General features: G+C 33.8%; 2 protein-coding genes across 8 annotated transcripts in view; both read left to right on the top strand.

Moving 5' to 3' along the window:
- LOC119633906 overlaps positions 1-27,894 on the top strand; it is a 271,992-nt gene that overhangs the window by 195,078 nt on the left and 49,020 nt on the right. For all 7 annotated transcript variants that reach the window (XM_038027725.1, XM_038027721.1, XM_038027722.1 and 4 more), the window contains one exon: positions 4,505-4,725. In XM_038027725.1, coding sequence (XP_037883653.1) covers positions 4,505-4,725 — 221 coding nt within the window. The remainder of the gene's footprint in view (positions 1-4,504; positions 4,726-27,894) is intronic.
- LOC119633908 (receptor-type tyrosine-protein phosphatase kappa) lies at positions 7,797-13,455 on the top strand. Its single transcript, XM_038027728.1, has one exon. It carries the CDS (start codon positions 9,053-9,055, stop codon positions 11,135-11,137), a length of 2,085 nt encoding a protein of 694 aa, XP_037883656.1. The 5' UTR covers positions 7,797-9,052; the 3' UTR covers positions 11,138-13,455.

The following is a 27,894-nucleotide window of genomic DNA, read 5'->3' as shown; positions in this document are numbered from 1 at the left end:
TTAATAAGTTCTCCGTTGTTATTCTTAGAAGATCGTTACGTACCCTGCAAACGGAAAATAACTCTCTTTGCAGATATATCTGCGGTTGAAAACGGAAAGAATTTTGGAAGACTTTCTTTTGTTTCATTCTATGTGTTGTGAGCAATTTAAGCAATACGTGCCATATTTCCCATAAACATTTTCTATACCCTTATAACATTAGACAGACGTACAGCCGATACAGTCGTATAAAAAGCGAAACACACACACACACGTGTACATATACATATAATGCAATAATTGTGAACGATTCAAGAGAGAAGAATAGAGAAGAAAAACACTTTCATATGCGAGTAAATGCATTTATGCCACTTATGTGTGTTGTGTTATAGTGAGTGTATACGGAATTTTATCTCTGTATAGAACTCAGTCATGCAATGAACATTTTGAACATTTCATGCAATCACACATTCTCTAATGCTCGCTTCGAACGAAAATTCCTTTCTCACGCAAAACCATAATTTTCTGCAACAGTTCTGGTAAAGCTTGCAGATGCATTTGGTTCTATTTTTTTTTTTTTTTTTTTTTTTGTTCTTCTATGCACATGCACAATCATACGGTTGCTTGAATGCCTCAGCAAGTGGCTACTAAAACAAATATTCCATTCTATAGGTTGTTCTCGATTATTTCTATGTTGCTGCTGCTCGTATAACCAATATTTGGTTTATTCCTTTTTTTTTTCCCTTTTCTTCTCTTTTTATTAATTATTTATTATTTATTTTACGTATAGCAATGAACATGTGCACGTGCGTTCGTGCTTAAATTTTGTATTTACTTAATGAATTTAGTTTTAGTAAAATTGAGTTATGTTTTTTTTTGTTTTTAGTTTGTTTTTTCAAAAGAAACTTCCATCATAGCTACTACAATTTCCGTTAAAATATACGTTTTATGTACTGAGAGGGAATATTTAATGCCGCTTCAGTAATTCCGTTCGCAATATTGATTTACTGCACGATTGATATCAATCGAAAGATATTCAAGCAGTTACTCACATTTATTCAATATTCTACGTTCTGCATTTTTCATTTTTCATTTTTTTTTTTCTTTTTTTTCGTTTGCGTTTCATTTTCATTTTGTCTTTCCTTTTCTTGCTCCAATGCTGAATGTTAAGTAAATATTAAGGATTTTCACGGATTACATATTATAAGTATGTATGTAAAGTTATATTTAGACATATGTACATACCAAAGCATTACACATGTCTTCTGTTAAATTGCTTGTGAATATTAGAAATTATTTTACTTAATATATTAATATACAATTGATCCAATTTGCTTAAATCTTCTTAAGGAAATCTTCGATTTACCTTGCAATTGAAACTAATCCAAAAACTAAATCGTGCGCTTTAAACGTTGAAAAGTCATGGCAAAGGAAATTAAAAAAAGCGAAACTTGATAAACTATATCTTGTGAGGCAAAATGCATATCGTTTATCTCCTAGACCTACTTTGAGACCTACTATCAGAGATATTCCTATTTTAACAATTTCACAGTTTTCACGAATCTAGGTTCATTCAATCAGTAAGGAAATTTTTGGTGAAGGTTTCCTCCTCTTGCAACGCAACGATGTGTTTTATGTTAATAATTCAAGACAGACGCAAAGTCTATACCTCAACTTGTTATAACCGCTACTGATAATATACAATATCAAGTTGTTTACAAATATTTGCTTAAAAAATACTTCAACCTTACATATGTATTCGTAGTGGACGTGAAGTCAAAATTGGAACCTAAAGAGAAAATTTTCCACCTGAGGTCAAGTTGCCGATGACCAGGAAACCTGCTTGTGCGCATATCCAAAGTTTGTCAATAGACAATTTCGTTAAGAAAGTGAATTTGCGGCAGCGCAGCAGAATGTAACAAAGCTGTACACTTATATTCTTCTGATTGCAACGTTCTCCGGACCATGCTACACAAAGATACAAGAGCCGTTTTTAAGTAGCACCTTTCTTTTTGCTTCGTGCAGCGCCTATCGTACTAGTCTTATTAGCCACGATTAGTGGGCAAACAGAAACACATTGGGATTCGCATAGGTTATAGCGTCAGAAATAGCTCGTGCAATTAATAACATTCCTGGGTCAATTCTTAGACCAAAGAAATTCAGAATTGTCTTGCAGTGTTTGCAATAATACTTTTACCAAGAAAGTGTTAAAAGGTTGTTCATCAAATGTACGCATGTAGTTGCTCTTAAAAAAGTTTCGTTTAAAATATAAAAAATAAGTTTTTAAATTTTCGCGAAAATTCTCAATCAAAGTTTCTTTTCCAACAAGTTATCTTTAATCAATGATAGCCGTTATCTTGTTTACTGCAGGTTATAAATCAGTGATAAGACGGTTAAAGTCGATTTAAGGTTGTGTTCACATTCGATTATATGAAAATGATTAACCGCCACTGTAGAGCTTGAATTGTTAGCAGAAAAACTCAATTCCATCACAAAAACATAAATAAAGATTTCACAGAGCTCAGTATTTCATTTCAAGTGAAGGCTTTGTGAACCTGATAAATGATACACAGTCGGGCACGGCAAATCTGCTCAAGGATGCATATGTACAACCTATTTATGTACATAACCTATAATTAAGAAACTGAGCACAACAAACAAACTATTGTTGTTTCCTTAATTAGGATACTTAACATTCAAGTTATTGTTGTAAGGCAGGTACAGGTCAATTACACAAATAATTATATTAGAGTCGTTATTGTGTAAAACGCAATGCCTAGAATAATATGCGAATACCTTTGTATCGCTGTACAATATTATCTTTTATCCTGAAACAAGTCCTGATACAATTACATGTGCAATGTAGTCAATATGGCTTAGGGAGTACTGGTAAATATGAACAGAACCCGATGAAAGTCAAAAAGTGTTCTTTTTTTTTTTTTTCATAAATCATTTAATAATGATTGCGAAAAGAATGCATTAAAAGCTCTTTCGTTTATCTCGGCGACACCATAATCCTAAATATTTCTTCTTTATGTAGGGTGTAAAACTGGAAGATAGGTAACTGAAAAAAAAATGATAGGTAACTTGCAGCTAAGTAAGCTGTGATATTGTGTAAAGGTACTTGCAATAATAGTTAATAGCTGTTCACTTAATCATGCAGGCATGCATGCAGGCAGGCGGGCAGGCCGTTGGACCTTTTTCATTTCTATAAAGTATATCCCAAAATGCGAAGAGACAAAAAAAAAAAACAAAGATATTGAGTTTTTTGGTTTAATAAATGCATTTCAATCAAGTGTCAGTTAAATCACTCTGTTCCCTATCAAATGCACACAAACGAGCACGTGTGCAATGTGTGCATTTTACAACAAGTAGTGTTACAATGCTTGTACGCGTTTACCTACAAGGCGAGCAACAATAGCAGGAGACTATATAAATAGGTTTAAAGAAAAGCGCTTCCGTTTCCAACGCCTAGGTTTATGCGTGTTTTTTGGTTGGCGTGTTAGGATTAAAACAAGCCGAACAAGTATATGCATGTGTGCGCTTTTGCGATGAGGATTAAAGTGACCGAACTTTCCCTCAAACCCTCTATACTTGCTTACAGCCATGGACACATAAATAGCACATATTTTGCCAGGAGACAAGTCAGACTCTACTCGAAGACAAGAAATAGTAAATAATGAAAAATTCATGAGACAGAAAAAAAACCGAAAAGAAAGATAGTGATTTAAAAAAAAAAAAAACAAATCCAAAAACTGTTCTTGGAGTTTATTCAACTTTTTCCAAATAGAGAAATTTGTGCCATTAAAATGTTCTTAATTTTAACTTTCCATATTTTTTCTACTAACTTATATAATTTAAACTCAGAGTTTACTTTTTTAAATTCCATTTTATTTTTTAATCTTTTAAGAAACTTTACGTCTCCGCGCTCTTTGCGTGCCGATGGCTGTGTTATATATATATATATATATATACATATACATATATGTATACATGCACATATGTGTGGTTTTATTAGCAAATAAAAGCAACCGGCTTCAAGTGACCGTATCTTTCATAAACAATAACGGTCTGCAGCGTGCAGTTGAACCCTATTATTTTTTTGTGGCCATTTAACATGAAAACGTCTGAACACGTAACATGCGAAAGCACAGAAACAAGCATACATCAAAATTGAATATAAACCGTGTTTAAAGTAAAACATATGATGAATAAAAGGAAATGTGCATAAGTATATATATATATATATATATGTATATATATGTATTATATCCCATTAATATTTTTGGTATTATGTGAAGAGAGGGATTGCAACAATATCAACAACAGCACAAAAACAACATGGAAGACAATAGCGGCAAAAGCAATAATAAAACATGAAACCAAATAATGAACTTAATTTCCGAAACTCTCCCTCTCTCTCTCTCTCTCTTTTTGTTTCTCTCCCCACCAAAATCTCTAACTCTCACTCTTTCATTTTGTATCCTTCTCTTTTGCGCCGCCTTATATTTCTATTATTGTATAGACATCATTGAAGCGCATAAAAATCAGCAGTTATGTTCATTGACGGGAGTGGAAGGCGGCCATTCATTAGGTGGTTCTCTGGCCGTTCTACGTACTTTGTATGCTATCGGTGTACGTTATATGACACTGACTTCAACCTGTCATACGCCCTGGGCCGATTCCAGTTATGCCGACGCACCAACCTTTAACGTCAAGCACGGAGGCTTAACGATATTCGGAAAGGTGAGTTCATAAAAAAAAAAAACAAATAAAAAAAAAAAAAGATTAAAAAAAAATTACCCGAATATAATGGAAACATTGTGTTGTGTCCAATGAATGAATGCGAATATGAAGCAGATAGTCATTCAACTTATACATACGCATACACATTATCATTTAGCTTGTGCTCCATATGTATTGGATATTTTCATAACCGACTTGTCCAGAGTTTATACAACAAACAAATAAACATTTGTTTGTTTGCGTAGGTAATGAGTGTTTTGTGCGCTGCTTCGTCATTATATCGACAACAATGATTGAGATTTAATACGATGTCCAAATATATGCGAGTGTATATTCGCTCGGCTGCTTCCTTACACGAACAAACACATAGACTTTAATTGTTTATCTTAGCGTAATGAAGACCGTAGTGAACCAATCAACCAACTAACTGGTGGAAATACCATTTCATATTCATCGTTATCATTCCGACAAATTGACAGCAATTTTTGTTTATCATTTCTCAAGATCATTGACTTCTATTTGGACCGCAAACATTATGTATAATTATGCAGAGCTTGTAAATAAATTTGTTTGATTCAATTTGACAAAGCTTCCCGTGTATTCTATGCACAGTATGTATGTATTTCGTTGATTTCAACGAAGACTTCATAGCTAATTAAACATGGTCGCAATATATTTAATTGCTTGTTGATACTCGATGGGCAAATGTACAACGAGTGAAGACGCTATTGTATTCACAATAGGTCGTGGTGGAGTGCTTGACTTGGAGATACTCGAAGCAGTTACTACGAAAGAGAGTTAACTTCATTGAAGAATAATTATAATTAAAGTGTTCTGCAAAATTATTTGATTTGAAAATTTTTTCTCATAATTGAGAAAATTGTAAACAAAACCATTTTGCAAAAATATTCTTACTTGCGTAGAAACGTTTTAAGCACGTTTTGTAAAACCCTTGGAACAAACATTTAAGGAAATCTGCTTGACACCGAAGATAAATTTTGCTGCTCATAATGTACTCATAATTCGAAAATATTGTAAAAAATACTGCAAGGCTTTAGATTGAATTAAGCAAAAAAATGCTGCTCTCTCACAACTTTATATTGTTGTTTTATATTTTTTAATCGGAATTTATTATACCCTACGCCACTTGTTGTACAATCAAGTATTACGTGTGTTCAGATGTTACGGTACCCCGATCGGTTGAGATAGATTGAGATTGAGATAGATCTACACATACGATGTCTGGCCATATATTTTTGTGCTCGAACTAAAAGTCGAAAGACCGATGTTGTCGTGGTTCAAGGACGAACGCCAACGAACAATATGGACTGAACTTAAGGACCACTTTCCTTGCAACTCTTCATTGTGAACCGTATTAAATGAATTGGTGTAACAAAGTTTTTACTTATGATCTTACTGTAGGAAAATTGAAAAAAAATTGAAATAAAAAAAAAAACAATTACTAAACATATATGCATATATGCAAGTATATACATAATATGACCAATCTCTCACTAGACATTCCCTTCACGTGTAAAATGATGGAGGTGGTAGAGAAGTGGCAACAGAGAAATAGATAGACGGATAAAAGAAGGCCTACGGAAACTTCATTACGCATCAATAATCGTTTTTCGCTCTCATCAATTTTTGCTGAGTTTATTATAATCTTCATCCACTTCTAAGAGTTTGCAAGATATTGATTTTATCATTTTGCTTAGGATGCCAATGCACGATTGTGAACAGCTCGGAACTGGTTCCTGTCCTTTTTACCTACCAGTACTCAGTCACCACATGTCGTCAGGTCAAAGGAATAGATAAGAGCTCGGTTTTTCTTGCCCTTCTTACCTAAATCCATAAGCTGACGCAGGTTGACTTATTTCCATCCTATGTTTAAATTTTTGTTTCCTGTTAATAAGTGATGAGAACTTACTTATACAATTAATAAGAGTTGTGTAAACTCACTTGCGCTATTAATAACTAGTGTGAAGGTACTGTAATGAAAATTAACTTCTGCTTCCAGTAAACGATGAAATTGCGTTCAGTGTGTTCTTAAAATACAGCAACTTACTAATAATGCCAAGAAAGGAATGAAACTTAATTCCGCTATTAATGAACAGGAAAAGCTCGTTGGTAATACTGATAGGCAGTAAAACCTCTATTTTGGTACTAATGAACGGTCGAGAGGTTTTTGCGCTTGTGATGCAGGATAGGATGGAAAAATCGCTTGTGATAATACTTGTGTGGCTTGTGACGCTGAAAAGGTCGCTTCTAGTGCCAAGAACGGCTGCAAACTGGCGCTGATGATATTATTATGATACTATTTCACGATGAAAAGTATCTTGTGATGCTGAAAGGGTGGCTTCTAATACTGGGAATGGCTAAGAAAAATCGCTTTTGATTTTAGCAAACTCTGGAAATTCACTTGCGATACTACGTAGGGTCAAACATTCACCTGCATTACTAGTTGGTAGAAACTTTTAACCGTAGTACTAGGAAACGGTGAAAGTTGACCTCGCAATATTAAGAACTGTGAGTGGTTAAGAGTGTGTCTTGTTGGCGCATCTTCTTCGGTATATCACTTTTCTTACTAATTTTCTTCGTTCGACCGTATATGTGTTCGTTTGTCTGCTTGTTGATATAGACCAATGCTTATATACGTTTTTGTGCAGTTGTCTATGGCTCTGTCAGTTCAACTTTTTCCTTTCACATTTGTCCACGTTTCCATTCTAACGTTGAAATGCTAATTGCGAAGAAATGAAATTGAAAGTCTTATGACCTTGCGCTTTTCTCTTCCTTATTGCTATAAAGGCGTAAGTTTGTTAAAATTAAAAACATTTTCCTTTTTTAAACGATATGATACCAAACAATGCAGTTAGCTTAAATTCTAATTTGATTATCTTTTTCGACCTATCAACTGCAACTCTGCAATTCCTCGCATGTTTTCCTAAATGAAATAAAATTTTTTTTTTTTTTTTTTTTTTTTTTTTAAGAATATTAAACGAAAAAGATAACACTTACAAACTAGACTAAGAAGAGCGCATCATCACACAATGCATTCCCCCTTTCCATTCTCCCAACATATGGCGGAGCATTCATTCACACATTGAATTGTTTACCTTTTACAAAATGTCATAAATTCGATGTCGAAAATATTTCGAACGCATGTACATGTTTATGAGGAGATGCCCGAGCAAAAGATAAACACAGTAAGAAATATCTTTCATTCATTCGATTATTTAGTGTTGTCTGAGCAAGTGACAGCGTATAAAAAACAATTCCAATCGCACAACGAAAACGAACAATAAAATTAAGAACAGAATTTAGTGTTTAAGTAGATTTAGTGAGAATGAAAATATTTTCGTGTATTGAAAAATCAAAAAGAAAAGCAAAAAAAAACGAAGAAAATTTTAACGTAATAGCGAAGTCAACGTATATCAGTAAACGCACGAGTTCAAAATAAACAGCGAGCCAGCTATTGTGTACAAACATTTGTTTAATTGATTGAAATATCTTTTCTGGTCAATAGGCAGATTTTTCACTTCTTTTTTTGCCCTGACGTACATGGAATTTTTCTTTTGATTGCATACTCATAGAAAAATGCTGGTGCCTCTGCTGCTTATCGAAATCGGTGCTCAATGAAAAGCGTAACAAAAGAAAATCGTGGAAAGTGAAAACGCTGTTAAACGCGCAGGCGCCTAGAGAAAGGGAGAAAAAGCGAGAGAGAGAGAGAGAAAGGAAGGAAAATCCATAAAAAACAGTGGTCTACACAAGATAAAGGCAAACGAATATAAACAAAATAAATAGTAAAAATAAATAAAAATAAAAAAGTTTCAAAGTATTATTATATATTATAATAATTGAATGCATCGGAATTTTTGTAATTTATGCGAAAGCTGTGCAACTATGTTAGAGGAAAAATTTGCGTGAGATTTTTTCTACTTATACGCTCACGCAGGCAGAGAGATTCCGAATGAATTGATTTGTGGTGCTTTTGGTAAAACCATTGCCTTACATTACTTATTAGTTGTGGGTTTCCTTTTGTCGTGGTTTGCTGCTTCTTCAAATATTACATCTGCTCATTAAATAAGTGTGTCTGGCAAACAAAGGAAACTAAGGAAAAAAAAATTTAAAGAAAACATAAAAATAACAATAAAAGCAAATATAAAGATAAAAAAAATCAAGTGCGTGCGTGTGTTTGTTAAAATTTTCATTTGAGCTGGCCGTCAAGCAGAAGGCAAAACGTAAAATCTATAAAAGATTTACCCGTTTCCTACACATACGACATGAGAAAGTGAGGTTACTTAGTAACTCACCCAGTGGTAGTAAAATGTCCAATTCAATGGAGAAAGCGAATTCATCGACCTGTCATGATGTTGCTGCTGCTACTTCTGTCCCATCCCCGAAAACGTCGAAACGCAGGTCGAGGTCATCTGCTCGTTATGCTGACGTCGAGACAACAAGGCAGCACAAGAAAATCGCTCTGCTCTCTATACCAAACACAATAAAATTAAGTATGCTGAACAGTGGTTTGTTGTCATTTGAGAAAATCAAACTGGAAGCACGTGACGAAAACAATTCTCTCTCGAAAACCATACCCAACAAACCCATTGACACTAGACATTTCATCAAACTTTGCGAGTTGAGGCGTAAATTTCCGGTGCTTTATAAGTTAGAATTTCAAACGGCCGCCAAAATCGAGACAAATACTTGTCGTCACGCGATGAAAAAGAATAATCAGATTAAGAATCAGAATCCCAGGTGCATTCCCTATGACTATAATCGCGTAGTGTTGAAAAAAATACCCGGTACACCCGACTCGGACTACGTTAATGCCTCGTATGTTGACAGCCTTCTGAAGCCCAATGCTTATATTGTTACTCAGGGTCCGGTAGAAGATACAGTTAATGCCTTTTGGCGTATGGTATGGCAAGAGAACGTAAGTGCGATCATAATGCTAACGAAGACATTTGATTTTGCAAAAGTTATGTGCGTTCAATACTGGCCGCCAAATATGGAGGTTCATGAAACTTATGGCGATATAAACATTAACATCGTTAGGGAGGAGCAGTTGGCCAACTTTCAAATACGAACGTTTCGTCTCTACAAAGTTAAAGAAGACAATCCCGAGGAAGTAACTGATGAGCGTCTTATTTTACAATTTCATTATACCGAATGGTATTCGCATTCATGCCCGTTCTCAAATGCTCTTTTAGAATTCAGGAGACGTGTGCGCTTAGTGGTGGGAAGTACTGTAAGCGAAGATGATACGCGAGGACCTATGCTAGTGCATTGCAGCGACGGTGGTGGTCGTTCCGGAGTTTATCTTTCAATTGATGCGAATCTCGAACTGTCCGAAGAAGAAGAGTGTTTCAATGTGTTCGGTTATCTAAAGAAGCTAAAACAATCGCGCAAAGGGTTAGTGGAAAATGTGGATCAGTATAAATTTGTTTACGATACATTAGAAGAGCATGTCGTATGTGGGAAAACTTGGTTTCCGGTATCGGAGTTGTCAGATCGTCTAAAGGCGAAAGCTAGACGTAATTCGTCAACAAAAATGAATGAATATCAAATGGAATATGATAAGATCTGTAAGCAGACGCCTCGATTCACCATAGGCGATTGTGCTGGCGGCCACAGAGCCGATAATCGGGAAAAAAACCGTGATGTCCTATGTGTCCCACCTGACAATTTTCGTCCTTATCTTACATCCTTTCAAGGTAACGCTTTCACCGACTACATAAACTCCGTCTTTGTGGACGGCTACACAAAACCTCGTGAATACATAGTCACAGAATGGCCTTTAAAACATACTTTAGGCGAATTTTGGTCTCTGGTTTACGATCAAGAATGTTCAGCGGTAGTAGTTTTGTGTCAGCCTCCTACCAATTCGCAACAATTTCCTTCATTTTGGCCTATGAAAAGCAAACTGGAAAAATATGGTCCTGTCTTTTCGGTGCACTACGCGGGAGCTAAAAATTATACCAACATCAAGCAATGGGAATTTAAAATTAATAAGAAAATTGTTTCTCTCACCGAAATGATGGCTGGAGTTAAGGCACCTACGCGTACGGTGCAACTTTTCCAATTAACTTGCTGGCCGATGGGTCATAAAGTGCCTACTTCCACCAACTCGTTAGTCTATCTAATGAATATGGTAGAAATGTGGCGTGCACGCACTGATTATGGACCTGTCTGCGTTGTATCACCAGATGGCCGCAGTCGATGTGGTGTTTATTGTGCAGCGAATGCTTGCATTGAACAAGTTATACAACACGGAGAGGTTGATGTTTTCCAAGCAGTTAAGACAGTAAGACGTCATCGTCCTCAACTTGTCGAAAATATGACCGAATACAAGTATTGTTATGATTTGGTCTTACATTATGTTTTGCACTTCCTGAACAAGAACGATTAAAAACAGTGTTAGAAAGCTTTAAGCATTTGTATTCAACTCGTTGTTCTTAGCAAAACGAATTCTATATTGTGTTAACCCAGTGATTTCTCTGAACGCTCTTAAGTCCACGTCGATCAACATTCTTTCTGTAAAAAAGAAAAATATGTTATGTCTATCCAAAGAGAAAACCGAGAGAGATTTTAAAGAGTTGTCGTCTTCTAAATTCTCATGCTTTACTCCAAATCCTGAAATAATACAGAATAGCAAAAAGGTTTAGTCTAAAGCACATATTATAAAACGCTTAGCAGATAAGCGATGACGAAATACAAAAAAATTCTTTCATATTACATGATAGTGGGTTATTAACTGCAAACACTATAAAATCCATATCTGTCATCTTAAGTCCTATGAAGTCCCGATTCGGTGAATACAATTTAATATAAATTTTTCCCTTTGTGTTCAAAGAATTACTTCTAGTATCTGTCTGCAAATAGATATATATTCACCGAAATCCAATTCTCTACCATAATTGTACATTCATGAAGGGTGTCATGATTTATAGTTTTCTTACTCTCCACCAACACTTAATCACAAACAGGGAACAATTTTGCGCTTTTTACACGAATATTTGTATTCGAGCAGAGTAATAGTAATTTATAACTTCATTATATAAACTTTTCAGTTAGAGAGGTAGGCGTGATGAAACACAACCCGATGCAGAACATAACATACCTAATGCCAAACGATAAGAATGCTTTGTCAATTTCAAAATCTTGTAACGGATAGACATGTGCATTGAAGATCGTACAATGTACGGCAGATGTGCACATAAGTCCTTGCTAGCGCGTTACTCATCAAACACAAGATCATGTTAATTTTTTAGTCTTCTAGCCTAGCCTATGTAAAGCATTTTTATTAGTCTAAATTTTCTTTTACGGAAACGCACATGTTGTCACTCTCATCAATTTTAGTTTCAAGTATATTCAAACTTGACCCATTACACTTTGGTTACATCTACCTAAAAAGTAGCAATTTTCCTTGTTTTAAATGATAATCTTTAGCTCCTTTAAATCCACGGTCGAGCAAAAAATTCGACTACGCAATCTAACGCCAGGGATATATAAGTAGCCTACCCAACACGGTGAGATTTAATGAGGAAATTGTAAAAGGCTAGAAAGAAATGCGAACTTATGTTAAAGAAGGGCTTAAAACGCATTTGAAAAAAAAATTTATAAATTATTAAATAAATTAATTCATGCCTTAAAAGCCATTAATTGGAAATATATAATCGTAATTCTCATAAAATCAAGTTTAAACTAATTATGAATCCCTGGCTACGTGTTTATTTAAGGAGCATAAGGTAAAAATGGAGTTTTTACTCTAATTTACGATAATGAACTGGTGTAGACGTAGTTTCCGAAAGCATTCGATAATGAGTCTTCCTTGCTACTGCGATCTCTGCAATGAGATTGTGACCTTTGTCTCGGTTAAAAGAAAAAAAGCAAATAGAAATTAAAAATTTCGAAATAAATATGAAATGTTGAAAATCAACTAAAGCTTTCAATTTAACATACAAATGTGCAGGTTGCAAGTTCCAGAGTAAACATACTTCAATTGATAGATCAACAGCTAGCGAAATATTTATTCATCCATAGCTCAATTTCATTCGTGCAAAGGCATTCAATGAAAGCAAATGAAAAATTCACTTTGTTTTTTATCGCAACGATTGTATCGGTTTCAAATGGTAGATGTGAGAAACAGGCCTCAGGGCGTATGAAAGTATATCTTAGTATATCTTACTTAAAACAATTAGTAACTCATTCGATTTCCTCGTCAGTTGAACAGTTAGTTAAAGCAATTCTCTCTTTATCTTATGCTATAAATCGAATAACTTTTCATTTCGTATTTATTTTAAATCTTAAATTTTTATTTCAAATCTTTAAAGTGAGTGCACATAGGAACTAGAATTTTATGCACTTGTCCTCTAAGACTAGCTGATATAAATGATGAAGTAATTATTCGAACCCATCTAATGAAAAGTGCCAACCGATTTATATTTGTACACCTAACTAATTCAATATATGTAGAAAAAGAAAAAGTTTTGTTAAACTTGAGGTATTGATAAAAACTATTAGTAATTTTTAAGATTTTTCTGTGCATATACAAAAAAAAAAAAAACCATTAATAAAAAAATATATTTTTATGTAAAATATTGCCAGCAAGCAACCAACTAAAAACATGATAGCATAACGTATGTAAAACAAAAAAAAAAAAAACCGTATATGTAACTATGGGAAAAATCAAACCCTCAAGAAACGTATTCAAAAAAACCAGAATTTTACCAAAAACACACACATACACACGTAATATTGTTGTTGTTCGTTTTGAGTATAATACTCGTCTGCTTTTTTGCATTTATGCATAAATTTCTTATTAAGTGTATGAATAAAATATATTTCTTTGTTTTTACTTTTTGTTCTCTTTTTATTTCATTCTCTTGTAATTATTATTATTAAATAAATGTGTATATTTTTATCCACCCACTTACGACTTTACGGGGTTTTATTTGCTTGCACCCATCAGAAATTGCATTTTATGTAATGAAAGTAGTGAAGACAGAGGTATAAAATTTTGAAAAGTTGTTAAGATTCTAGAGCATATGCGATTTATGGATTCGAAAGTGAATCAAATGCTTTTCGCAAATCTTTTCTGAATTGAACTGAGTATCAAAGCGGAGAGGCTAAAAACCCGGTCTACACATTGGTTGCATCAGCTTCTCCCAGTTTTTTGCATGGCATTCTAATAACGGAAGACGGCGGCTTTCTCTATTACCTTACCTGAATTGCATGAATGAAACGCACTAGTGGTTGATACCAAATAATGGAAGCTAATACTTGGCAAGCTGATGAGGCAGCTCGAAAGACATGTCTCGTTTCGCCAATTGTCCCCAACAAAACGCACCAGTTTACGTGGCATCAATCTGAGGTTTGTACAGCTTCATCCATCTTTGATCACGTCCTTTTTAGGACATTATTGCCTTATGTCTTATTATTACCTTAGACAAGTAAATGAGAATAGCGACTAGCAAGACAGTATGCGCAAGTTCAAAACTCAATTGCTTCAAAGTTTCCTTCGGTCGTAGCTATAGTGAGTGCTCAGCTGGTAAAAGCATAACATTTAGAGATTGGGCAAACACCAGCCAGACTGTAGTCACTATCTCCATAACACTTTCTCCTTCCCCAACTCTTTCTAATCATCGCCGTGTTATATTGAAATTTGAAAAAACAAATATTTCTTATGCGGCCCAACTCCTAACATTCATTACCAACCTCTTCGTAAATGCTTTGATTTTATTTCGTCACCTTTCACAGGCACCATAGTACGGCCTGATAGCCTAAGCATTAGTAACATTATGAACACATCACAAAGCACTTCGTTAAAAAGAATATGCTTTCTTGAGGCGTAGTCGTATAAGAAAAAAGTTCAACTATCTTTATAATATCTTAAGTCTCTATTTAAGGCAAGTTTTTTAAGTTGGACCACGAAAGATAGTATATATCAGTTGGCCGGCAAACTTTCCGTTCGTGCTACACCCTTGACCGAAAAGCGAAGAATGGACAGACAAATTATAATATAAATAAACAATAAGAGCACGCCTTGACATGAGACTTGGGAATCTAACTTTTATTTAAGGATACAATTCTCTTGTCAAACTTCATCTTTTAAGGTAAAGTGATGAATAGAGAAATCGTGACGAGGAATAAACAGTAATAGACACTTATGGCTGGATTCGAATTTACCATAAGAAGAAAATGCGTGATTGTGACCAGTTGTGTTGTGTTGTGACCCGTAGTTATGGTATGCAGCCTGAACATATCAAATTATTTATTATCAGCATATTTTAATTTTAGAGTACAATCTTTTACTCTTTCAAGATGTGCACTCACACCACATCTAGAAACAAGTTAATTTATGTATGCTTATCTCCATCAAGTTTACGTTTGTATAGCGTTGACTGTGGTGTGTAACTGCAATTCATTACATATTTAATTAATGATTTTATGCATAAGTTTAACTTGTAAACGTGTAACCTAAATATTTACTAACAGCCATGGACACGCAAATAGCGTGCACTTCATTACGACGACGAAGCAAAAATTAATTAATAAAAAATTTTTATAAAAATACGCAAGAAATATTTTTTTGTTTGAAGTTTGATTTAAGCAGAATGAAAAAAACTCTTAAATTTTTTGCTTCACTGAAGACAAGGGCTTTAAAAAAGATATTCCTCAACTTTGATTGCTTATGCCTTCACCAGGAAAAATTATCATTAATTTGCGTCAGGAAGAAAAAAAGCCGTCTTAAATGATGTATCCCAGAAAAATGGATTGTAAGACTCGGAAAATAATATGCAAGACTGTCTGTTGTGCACTTAAGTAAAAATAAAAAATGCAAGGAAAAAACCGACGTAAAAACGGACTAGAGAAATTGTGAAAAAATGTAAGGTGGAACCTTCGTCCTAACTGTAGTAAATAGAATAGTAAGAAGATTGGCTGTACAAGAGCAGCATGCACGATTTAAAAGAAAAACTTCTCTTGTGTACCTACAAAAGTTTGTCATTGGCCAAAAGCCATATTGCTGGCGATGTATGTTCCTTCTTTCATTATATTTAAGTGCGGCTTCTTCTCAACGTTTATGACATTATTCCAAGGCAGACGTTCTTCTGCTTCCGTAAGTCCGCCCACAATAACCATACGCTAGTTTATCGAGTTATCGTCCAGATCTTTGCAGAGAAGCGTTCTTAGAGCTTACAACTCCTTGCTGAGTGACTTACGACATTTCCTGCTTGTTCTTACTTTGAGGCCACTATTCCGTATTGGAACAAATATGCAATCGTTATCTCTATTCCTTTCCTCTTTTGTACACTCTTGAAAGTGTATTTTACTAATTCATTTGGGTTATTTTGTTTCCTTTTTGATCTATTATTAAATTGTTTTTTCCTATTATGCATCGTTTTCGTAACCTGCAGTGAGCAGTGAGTGATCATGATTATATGTATGCAATAAATGTATAAATAAAAAATTTTCATGACTGAAAATGTTTTTATATGAGTTGTTTAATATACATATATGACTTTCCATGCTTTAAGTATTAAAATATTTCAAGTTTCTTTGTCGCCTCACATCGATTACACTATTTCTTAAAATAAAGTGAATATTTTTTAGGTATTTCTGTAAATCTCTATATATATATATTTTTTTTTTCTCCCGTAATAAAGTATGGGTTATACATGCGTTTATGGCTGTATTGGAATATATGAATATCTGATATGTTTATATGTAATTTCTAATTAGAAATTGCCACGAAGTGTCTAATAACATATTGATAGTGCTTAAGAGAATTATATAAGCAAAATTATTGCAATTGCTATTGCAAAAGCAATACATAACGCAGTAACAGTATATAGACCAAATACCTAAACACATACATATATATATATATATAAATATATGCTTATGGCTATGCATGCATTACAGAGGTAAATTTGTAATGAAGCATTAAGCAATTTGTAATGATATAAATCTAATAAAACACAAATCCCATATCACCCACCCACACATTCAACCTCGCTGCACTCACATAGATACAAACATTGGTTAAAGTTAAGTAATTAATATAGAGAAAGAACAATTTCACCCAAGCATATGTACAAAGGAAATTCTCTCATATATGTTTGCGTATTTAATAGAAAATTAAGTATTGTAGGGCAATAGTTTAATGCAGTGTAGAGGGGAAGCCAACTTCTCTAGGGAGTGTGTCTCTATGAAGTATTTTACTGTAAAAAAGTAGTAAAAAGACAATGTTTGTTTGATTAAACTCACATGACATAGTTTGTATTAATTAAAAATATCATTTTCTTATGACTGAGTGAGCAGGAGAGTAAATAATATATCGACGGATGCTCACACACATATCAATATACTATACCGTAAACAGTGCAATTTCAATCAGTAAAGCTTTAGTCTTAGTATAAATGATAAACTCAGCGTAGCTCTTCTGCTATATAAATGACTGAAAGTGTGAAAGAGAAGAATAACTAATTTTAAAGAGGCGATAAAAGAGATGGCAAGTGTTTGCAATTGGTGCAGTTTGTCGGTTGTTGTTTCTTGACCGACATTCAATATAATCACTACAAGTCAATGGCATTGTTTACAGTAATCCCAGCTACGTAAAGTATGTTTACATACTTCCCGATGCCTCTACAAATGTGAGGCATGTGTCGTCTAGCTAGGTACTTGGTAAACAAATAAACAAACAAACAAACAAACGTACGAGTGGATTTGAGAATCGTCACATAACTATTAAGCACACTATGCACAATACTGATGATAATGTCGTTGTGGTTGTTGAAAGCTAATTACAAACGTATTCAAAACTTTTTGTATTACATTGCTCGGATGATGATGATGCTAGTAGTCATGATTATGACAATGATTAAGCTAATGCTAAGGCTACATACAACAAGTGGTAAAATTTCATATTTACTTAAACACAAAATGAAAGGATGCATAACTATAAACGCACTTATGCACACACCTTGATTATGATAGAATCGGTACATGGACATCCGTGTACTTAATCATTAACACGCACACACACAACAGCACACAAGTGCAATAGAAAGGATTCCAATAACCTTTGCTGCTCATGCAAATATAGCTTTTCCTTAAACACAAAACCTGCTAAAGTTGGCGGCAGTATAGCTAACCCTCAGCTGTGTGATTGCTTTAACGCATTAGCACAAATTTTCAGCATTTATAATATTATTGTCTCAAACTTTCAGCAATTTGGCTGCGCACACCCACAAATATATACATACAAATCTACATATATATATTTGTACGAACTCGCTTATGTCTGCAATTAAAGATATATTTAAGCATGCACGTTACACCGTCATTAAATATTCAAAATGCAATTAAATTTTGAAGAAAATTTTCGTTTCGAAAATTTCGTAGACAGCTATGCTCTTTCCACGTTTCTTGCGGATATCAAGAGAAATTTTATTTTCAAAATTATTCACCATTAATCACCTTTGCTACACTCTAAAGCCTCAAATGCTGGCTTTATTAGCTAATCTTCACATGAAAAAAGGTTTGTCTGTAGCACTGGCTATCGAAATGGGACAAATACCAAAAATGCAAAAATAGATAGGAAAATGCAATTAAATGAATTAACTGAAAATAAAATTATTTGTGAATGATGTTTGGAAAAGAACATACACACATACTTTCCACCTTTATTTTTATAATCTGCGAAGTAAATGAAACCCTTGTCTGTTGTTCCTTCCAAAGGATGGCTCCAAACTCATCCAATTATCGAAGTGCTAATCCCTTCAAACCCAAGAAGTTTTGAAAATGAAAAAAAGTCATCCATTTTCGGGTCATCCATTTAACGGGATAACGGTTGTGAAAATCTTTTGTTTACACGCGAAAGGTTCGCTCGCATCTGTTCTACAAGTTTCATTGCCCGAAATGCGTTAGCTATCTATTTCTCTGATTTTCAAGGGAATATTCACTCAAACAGCTACTCATTTGAAACGAAATAATTAGATAATTAATTTTTCTTTTCTACAGTTTTGGAAGATTTACCAACATTTAAGGAATCAACTAAACTAACTCTTGCTGAAGAACTTTCAACGGGTGCTTTTTTTTGGCAAAAACTATGTTTAAGATAAGAATGAATGCATATTCACAGTGTGAACATAAATTTCTACATAGGTACTAAAATTACATATAAAAAAGTGGCGTAACTCCACTTCCCAAAAAAGCATAGTTACAACCATTGAATACCATCACTTGACTTAATACAGTTATTCATTTAACGACTCTTCAAAATAAGACGTTATTCAGGAAATAATCGACTCAAACTGTTTTCAATAGTGTTCGGCGCAGTGCACGTCAATGTACCAAATATCATCAAAACATCGGAAAAACTACGCCAAAAAAACCGAACGAACAGATTCAGACGTAAACTTGTCTTTCACAAAATCAGCTTAATTCGATTGGTATAATGAAAGCTTCGTCTTCCCCAAGTAATATACCGTTGTGTCACTAGCGGTGAAAGACTTTATATCATCATGGCAGGCCCATCCCATCCAAAAATTTCACATTTAATATTTAATAAGCAAAAGATATTCACAACTTGCGAACTTCGAAAGGGGTGCAAGTCCATTTTAGAACATCGAAAGTATAAGTTCCTTGCGGTTATTACTCTAAAAACGATGGCATTTAGAAAATTAAATCAACTGAATATTTAAAAATCATACAACGAGCATATTTATACATCCACCAATATTCTTCCAAATATTGTTTAAATATAAACACTTAAATATCTGCATGTAATATAACGTGGACTTGCACCTCTTTCAAATGGACTTGCACTGTTCATTTCATTCATTATGAAGCATTCGATAACATGATACGATGAAGTAAATTTACCATAACATGTGGGCCAGTCTGATCCTCTCTGCAATTACTAAGCGGTACTAATTAATATTTTGTTGTCGACGTGAACCAGCATTCAATTTGCAAATAACAGCCTTTCACTGTTCCATCAGATTTTGCAATTAATCTAAATATGTGAGCTGGATCAGCAAACGCGGAAAAGCATATATATATATGTGACCGCTTAGGGCAAGCAGCCCTGTTATTTTTGCCATCACTATTGTTTTTGAAATTTCGAAAAATATTTCTAAATATATCTTTCAAAACTAATGATGATAAAATATTTGGTATTTAATGATTTTTTTAATGCAAACAAATGCAGAGAAATTTTACGACAAAATTAATTTTAAATTAGTTTCCAAAAATTTTATATAACTTTGTTGTTATTGTTACACTATATATCCAAAACCATAATCTATTATGACAATTTCACAAATACACGCATGCACACGTACTCATTGATAGAATGCGTGACGTTTTTAAATATAAAAAAAAAAATAAATAAATAAATAAATACAAGTATACATAGAATTTATGACCGTAAACACTTTGAAGAGTACAGCCTTTCTCGACGTATGAGCAACATTATTAACACTTAATAATATTTTGTATACGACCGAAATGAATTCTATCGAATTTCATTTAAAATTGATTGAATTAGTAAAAAAAAAAGAAAACTAAATAAATAAAATTCTATACGCATTCGGTCACACACAAACAAACAGTTTTCTAAAAACAGAATTGCATATGCATATATATAAAGGTTATGTACCAATGGAAGTGCAATATCATTTTCAAATAAAATTTTGAAAAACTTTCATTTCACTCCTCTGAAAGCTTAAATCGAAAAGCAATTTGAAATTCCATACCGATATGTTGTTATTGTGACCGCAATATATTAGAATAATAGACATTCAGGCCATGCATACAGCAATAGCAGCGTATTTAGTTTAATAATGAATTCTTACCCATTATATTAAAATAATGAAAACAGATCTAAAGAACACTTCGAATAGGTTGACATTACAGTAAAATAAAAATTAGTTAATTAGTTAGATTTAGGAATGCGAAGCGTACCCGCACGATGTAGCAAGAAAACTTATTTGTAATTATTATATACATAGCACTTGTTTACACATAACGTGCAATGTGTCGACGCAGCTTTGCTGGAAGCATTCAGCGTAAATAAGCAAAACCATCGCAATGAAATGTAATGAGCAAAGTTTATGACGTGATGATGATAGTTGTGGTGATTGAAACGTGGCAACGACCAATGACAGTCACACAGTGTGTACACAATTTCACATTTGTATCTACGCAAATATGACGAGTAAAAAATATTAAAATTTCTTAAGAAAAAAAACTGATTTGCTTTAAGCAAAAAACTGATTGCGAAAGTTTGCACATTTATAAAACCAATATCATGTAATCAATAGAAAGTTTACATCTTATTTCAATATGAAGATAAGTGTATGACGACATTAAAAGAAGTCTTGCTCTCACGCCTAAAACTTTCCCCTTAAGTATCTCGCTTGTTGATTAAAGTAATACGATACACTGCAGGTACAACGTTTACTAGCAAGTATGTCATTTGAATAACTTTTTTAAGCACATACATGCATCTTATCTTTTTCCAATTTTATCCTTATTATTATTATTACGTTATTAGGGCCTTGTATTTAAAATCAATACTAGTACGCAACTTCCATCCTGTGAAAACGCCTGGAAGCAACGATGACGAGAGCTCTCGCGGAATTTGTTTTTAATATCAATTTTATCGGTACGCTTGGCGGTTTCATACATTTTAAGTTACTTCCTTTAGGTTTTCGCACTATAAACATTTTTGTAGTTAGTCCCTAGCTCTTAGCGGGACCGCGAAAGTCGCGATGCATTATTAGCCTGTATGACTAAGCGTATTTGTTCACTGCAATTCATATTCAGAATCTTCGTTTATTGATAGCAAAGACAGGATGTATCAAAAACGACAAAGCGAATTTTACTTCAGAGATAGGACGAAGGATACAACTAATAGCTTTTGCTTGAAAATTATCGACTCTCTTTATTTGGCATAACTCCCTAAAACATCCTTTGACACGATGAACAGATAACGTCCGCTTAGCAGAAGATGATTCAGAAGAGGAGAAAAATTGAAGAATAACAAATTTTACTATTTTGTGCTTTGCTTGCCCACACAACACAATATATCCGGCAGGCTATATTTCTGCAATATATCTTTAAAATTTCCATTTAAACGGTGAAAACTTTAATGAAATCAAGTCCTCATGAGCTCTTCAAAGCCATATAAAACACTGTTTTTTTTTCCATAAGGTATAAAACCTTTTCTATGATGTACGCATAATAACCACGAGGCAAATTATTGCGAATAAAAAGAAAGAAAGTTTTTTAACACAATTAACCCCTTAAGTGGTGGGGAACACGGAAACCAATTTTTTTTTTTTTTACGCACACATGCGCATGTAAGTGCAGATTCACTTCTCATTCACTGTTTCCTCGTTATTGCAGTATATTATGTCCATTAGCTTCTACTGGTTTTTAATACATCAGTTTTTTGTATTTGTATGTAAAATCCAAAAATCAACTTCAACCATTGCTGCAGTTTTCACGAGGATTTTAATGCATTTAGATACTTTGAATAGTTTGAATAAAGAGAGCAAACTTGCTCGAACAAATTGTAGCCGCATCAAGTAAGCTAGCTTTCTAATAAGGGCCAGTAAATTGGAAATACTCGCGAAGCGTGTAAACATCGTCTTTCAATTCCATGAAGACATCAAAAATTGTTGAATTATGTATATTACTGGACTTACAATAACACATAAAGAGAAACGATTTCCTGCTCTACTTTTTCTACATTTTTGTATGGAATGCATTCATATGCTTATTCTTCAAAAAAATAATGGAGGGACACAGAAAAGCACACATCACTTTTAATAGCAATCGCGATATTCACTTAACCGCACCTATACCAGATAGTGATGGTAGACAGGAAAAAAATGATATGTTTAAGAGCCATGAACATTCGAAGAACAGAACGAGCAGCAATCATGCAAAAGGATAATAGAACACAAAAGGCCACCAACTATGAATTATGTATTCAAAGGCATTTGCTTGCAAAAACAAAACAACACAACTGAATTTAAGCTGGCGTCAATTCGGCAGTCAGTTGATTTATACAAAGCTATAAGAGAATACAGCTTTTCAAAAGTAGTCACAATAAAAGACAGATACAAGCTGACTACTCAGCTTGTATTCAGAGTACAGCAGCCAAACAATACTGTCGAGTGAAACAAAGGACTAATATTTGAAGCAAAATTCTCTCCAAAAGTAGTTTTTTCATAAATAATTGCCTTTCGAAAGCGTGTTTTTGAAGCAACCATATGTGTTGCGAAATATAATTATATAAAATGCAGTTTGCATGCCACACGCAAATGGTCACATATCCTTTCCACGCTTATTGCCAAAGATGGGGATGTTTGTCAATTGCAACTTTTCAAAGTCGCCTTTCCTTTCATGTTACAATGTTTGCAACGGAGCTGAATTTATTCCAAGAAGGTATGACACAATAAGACAATAAATTAAGTAAGCAATAATAACGTTATTGCACCAATAAATGTCCGAGACTGAATCGAGCTCTTCGAAAACATAAGGGATTTGATTAAAAAATTGACGTAAAGGTAATTCATTCAAGGGTTACGAGCAATGAAATCGAACTCAGAAAAGTCGATTGCATAGGAAATCATGTTAGTATTGCCATTGGGTCAAAACACAAACACATTACGAAAGAAGTAAATATCTTGGGTAAGTGATTTGAATACGATACAAAGGCAAGAAACTGCTGCACTGTCAACGACATAGCGAACTTATTGAAGATAGCTTCCAGTGTAATGAAAAATTCAATACGTTTTTATTTTAGCGGAACTTTGAACTGTGTTGGCCACCTATGTCCGCAAGTTTGAATTTTCGAAAGAATTCATATCGAAGAAGCAAATACTGTACTCTACTACATTGACACAGGGCTCCCTATTTAATACCCTACACCGCCTCCATATAACAAAATAACTCTTTAATGGGAAGTGGTCGAAAAAGCAGTCCGATGCGAACCATTCTCAAGTAAACTTTAAAAGCAAAGTCCCTAATGCCGTTAAAAAAATTGCTCAATTGTAGATATAATAAATAAATCGTTCCAATTTCATACCAAGTATTATTATTATTATTAATTTAGCCTGAGAATAAATTCTAACACTAACTAGCATCTAAGGCTTTCGACTTTGATTTGCACCCACGATCACTGAGTTGCTAGTCGAGACTCTTACCTACTTAGCCACTCAGCCGGATCATATCAAGTATAAAACACATAACGATGTAGAATTTTGGAAAAATTTCCTACAGAAATCCAGTATGTATATCGTAGAGAGTATGTCCGATATTTGATTTAAAGCAATGTAACTTTTTCTTATTAATTTGTAGTAAATTGTAGCACTGACAAATATTAAAATCGTTTGTAAAGCTTAATGCAAACGATTGCTTTTAATAGTTGGCACGTGTCATAAAATCGGCTTTAACATCCGAAAGCTGTACCTATTAGTTTGCTTTCATAATATTCAGAAGGACTCAACTGTTTGGTATCTTTTATATTTTCATAACGAGTTTTCTTGTTAAGCTGTGCTTGCAAATATGAAACGAAAATAGTATTCATTCAAAAACCCACTCATGCACAAACACACGTAACGTATGGAAAACTCCACTAGTCTGCCCACCGTACAAGTCTTTTAAGCGAATTCATTTACAAGCCAGTCGGAAAGCTATTCCTACGGCTGAGAACGATTCTTAAATAACCTTCACCTTTGTTGAATTCGACTTTATGCCTACGAAACGCAAATTCAAGTACATTCAACAAAAGTATTTCAATTATATTTTAATTTTTATTGTAATTTCAATAACCGTCTGAGATCACGCTGGTTAAGAATGTGTATCCTTAACGCTGATTCTGACCGATTATGAATGTAATGATGAAGTTAGTATGCCATGCTAAAACTTACAGTCAGAGAGTGTAATAAAACTCAAATATACTTCATAGGCATTATGGTAGCACTCTGCATATGGAAGCACATATATAGTCGTGTGTATTCATGCTTTTGTTATTATTGCTATTGTTGTTTTAGTTGAGCATTAGCTTTCTGTTTAATTTCTTTCAGTGTTTTAACTTTTGTTACATTAATTTCAACGAGTCAAGTTTTAGCTTTTTTGTTACCACTTATTGTTACCACGTTATTATATATACACAAATATACGTACGTATAAAGAGGCAAAAACATATACTTAGGGTAACTGGTAGGTATATCCATAAACATATATAGTCAAAAACTTTGCCTTTGTTAGTCATTTTGTTTTAAAATCCACAAAAGCGCCCCCATCACACACTCTTCGCCGCTGCCTCTCTACGAGATCGTTGCTTAACAATCGTGGGAAAATATATTAAAAAAAACAAAGAAAAAAAAAAGGGTTCTGCCTGTTTCGTTGGTTTTTAATACGAAGTCGCGTTTTTTTCTTTTTGTTTCAGTTATTCGCGCTTAATTTACGCTACGGTTTGGTTGAGTATGTTTTTTGCTAATTTAATCATTTTCCGCATCCACAACGAAATTTTTTCACTCCTTATTTTATGCTTTTAAGCATAATTAAAACGAGTACGCTTTATAAATATAAATATATATCTGTATACACCAAAACACATGCAACACACGTACATGCAAGCACACATATGTGCGTATATTTCGTTTTTCCAACTTAAATGCTTATTTTGCAATTGTTGAGAGGATATTTTAAATGAAAACACAATACACGTGAATCAGCCGAGTGTATAGTAGTAATACTCATACGCCTTAGGGTTTTTTTGAAAACTTGCGTAAATATCGTTACGAAGAGAGGAGGACCATTCAAAGATGAGGTTATGCTAATTTTATTATTCAACTTGTTGTCGGAGATCACAACCGGTAAACTGAAGTGGATAAATTGCCGGCTGTCTACTTTTTCTTCTACATTTTCTCTGCTTCCACGGTTTTGTTAGTTACATAAACTCTTAAAGAGACGGGAACTATATGTTCGCTGTCATCGAAACATTGCATCCGAAATTTAAATTGCAAGCAATCCCGTGTCGTCACGATCACGCTATTACTTAAAAACGAGACGAACACACCTTTTTCTTATTTTTATACCCACCACTGTAAGAAGGGGGGTAAAATCATTTTGTTTTTTTCCAAAATATATGTAACACCCAAAATAAGGCTACTGCGACCCTACAAAGTATATATATATATATTCTTGATCAGCGTGAAATTCTGAGTTGATTTAGCCATGTCTGTCCGTCTGTGTGGGGTATATTGTTGGCAGTATCCTACGCGCAAAAATGAAAATATCGCCTTCAAATTTGATAGAAACTTTAGACAGTTTCTGCACGCATACTGGTATTCCAAATGGACTAAATTGGTGAGAATAAAAGTGCTCAATGGAGCGTAAAGTAAACACAACTCGCTTTTTTTTTTTAATAATTTTTGTAATTTTGTTCGTTATTCGGAAACTATTAAAGTTTGAAAGCTGAAACTTTCCACATTTGCTTTACGAGGCACTTTACTCATAAGGTCCAAAAATGGAACCAATTGGTAATGAAATTTCATGGTTTCCACTTTTTTGAGGCTTAATACTTATTTATCATAAAGCAAACAAGACAAAACGTTTGAAACTATTTTATACACTCTCCAAATGAAGATATATGTTACCTGCCAAAAAATGGGTTCATTTTAAAATTAATATGGTAGAGACAGCAATTTACTTTTTCTTAACAATACCAGCGACGTGGGTATCAAATAAAAGAAGTTGGGGAGTAGAATGTGAATAGCACAATGGTGGATATACGAGACTCGGCCCCCGCCGAACTTACTTGTTCGCTTTTCTTTAACTTTTTTCTTGTTTTAAATATTTTTATATTCACTATCAAAGGACCAGATTGTATTCATTCTGTTCAACACTTTAGAAACCCTATAGAGTATAAATGTTCTTGACAAGGCCCGAAGTCTAAATGGATTTAAAGTCCATTCGGCTCCCCGTTCAATATGTCTTATCTTGTCTTAACTATTAATATGTAGGTTTCAAATATGGCAAAGTTACTGGTAGGGAAAATGAGCCAAGTCAGTCGAAAGACACGCCGATAGTCGCAATAAAAATTGAGAACACAATCGATTCCAAAAACAACAAAAAAACTTTTTTTTTAGTTTATTTTTGACGAACTAATATATGTAAATTCTATTAGCGATCCCACAGCACCTATTTATAAGTTTGGAAAAAATCAACCACGCCCACCAAATATTTTAATGTGAAATGTCTTTTTTCCGAATTTTTTTTTAGAAATTAAAGGAAGCATAGGCCGTAGCCGATTATAATTTTCTTACTGGTTCCTCTTAATTTTATATTTTCTTTCCATGTTTTTAAAACAATTCTTATTTTTTAATTTCCTTTTTAATTGGATATTCTTCAATTTAAAAATGTATTTTTTAATTTATTAAAATTAAAGCAAATTTTTGTTTGTTTTTTTATTCTTTATTATACCATCATCGTGTTCACTCTGTCCTAACGTTTGCAACATACCTGGCCCGGAAAATATATTCATTCTAGATTGGAATCGAATTCCATTTCTGTTAGAAATACTTGCACGTCGAGACGAGCGTACAGTCCAACCGAGGTTTTGTGTTCATTATTCATAAGCCAAAAGTGAAATGGAACTAAAAATTATCCCATGTATTCTATAACTGGCCCCACTATCCGTACAAAAATAGAGACAATCGGACACGTCCATGTAATATTATATAATACGTCCATTTTTTCACTTTTTTAATTTGTTTTTTTTTTAATAAAAGGCGCGGATAGAGGAAACTCAACATAGCCGAACATAATTTTCTTACTTTTGGTTTTATACTCTACACAACTGGTGGTAGAAGTGCGTCCATATACACGGAAGTACATGAAGTACGAGTGTTCATTCACAAGGACCTGAGATAGATCCATATTTTATTACACAGTTCGATTGAAACCCTATAGTGAAGTTTCTTTGTCTGTCCTTCGGTCTAATGTCTGTCCATGTAAAATTATGTTCAAACTACAGTTAGTAGCTATTGATATATTTGGATGAAATTTAGCACGCCGACATGTGCGCCAATGGACGAACGCTGTTGAGAATGCTTCGGATCGAATTACTTGTTCAAC

This window comes from Glossina fuscipes, unplaced genomic scaffold, assembly GCF_014805625.2.
Source record: "Glossina fuscipes isolate IAEA_lab_2018 unplaced genomic scaffold, Yale_Gfus_2 2, whole genome shotgun sequence".
NCBI lineage: Eukaryota > Metazoa > Arthropoda > Insecta > Diptera > Glossinidae > Glossina > Glossina fuscipes.
The sequence above is the reverse complement of the archived record's forward strand: the minus strand, read 5'-3'. Positions and strand labels throughout refer to the sequence as shown.

Bases quoted from the DNA above. Each gene is read 5' to 3' on its own strand.
- LOC119633908 (XM_038027728.1), top strand. From the start codon at position 9,053: ATGTCCAATTCAATGGAGAAAGCGAATTCATCGACCTGTCATGATGTT.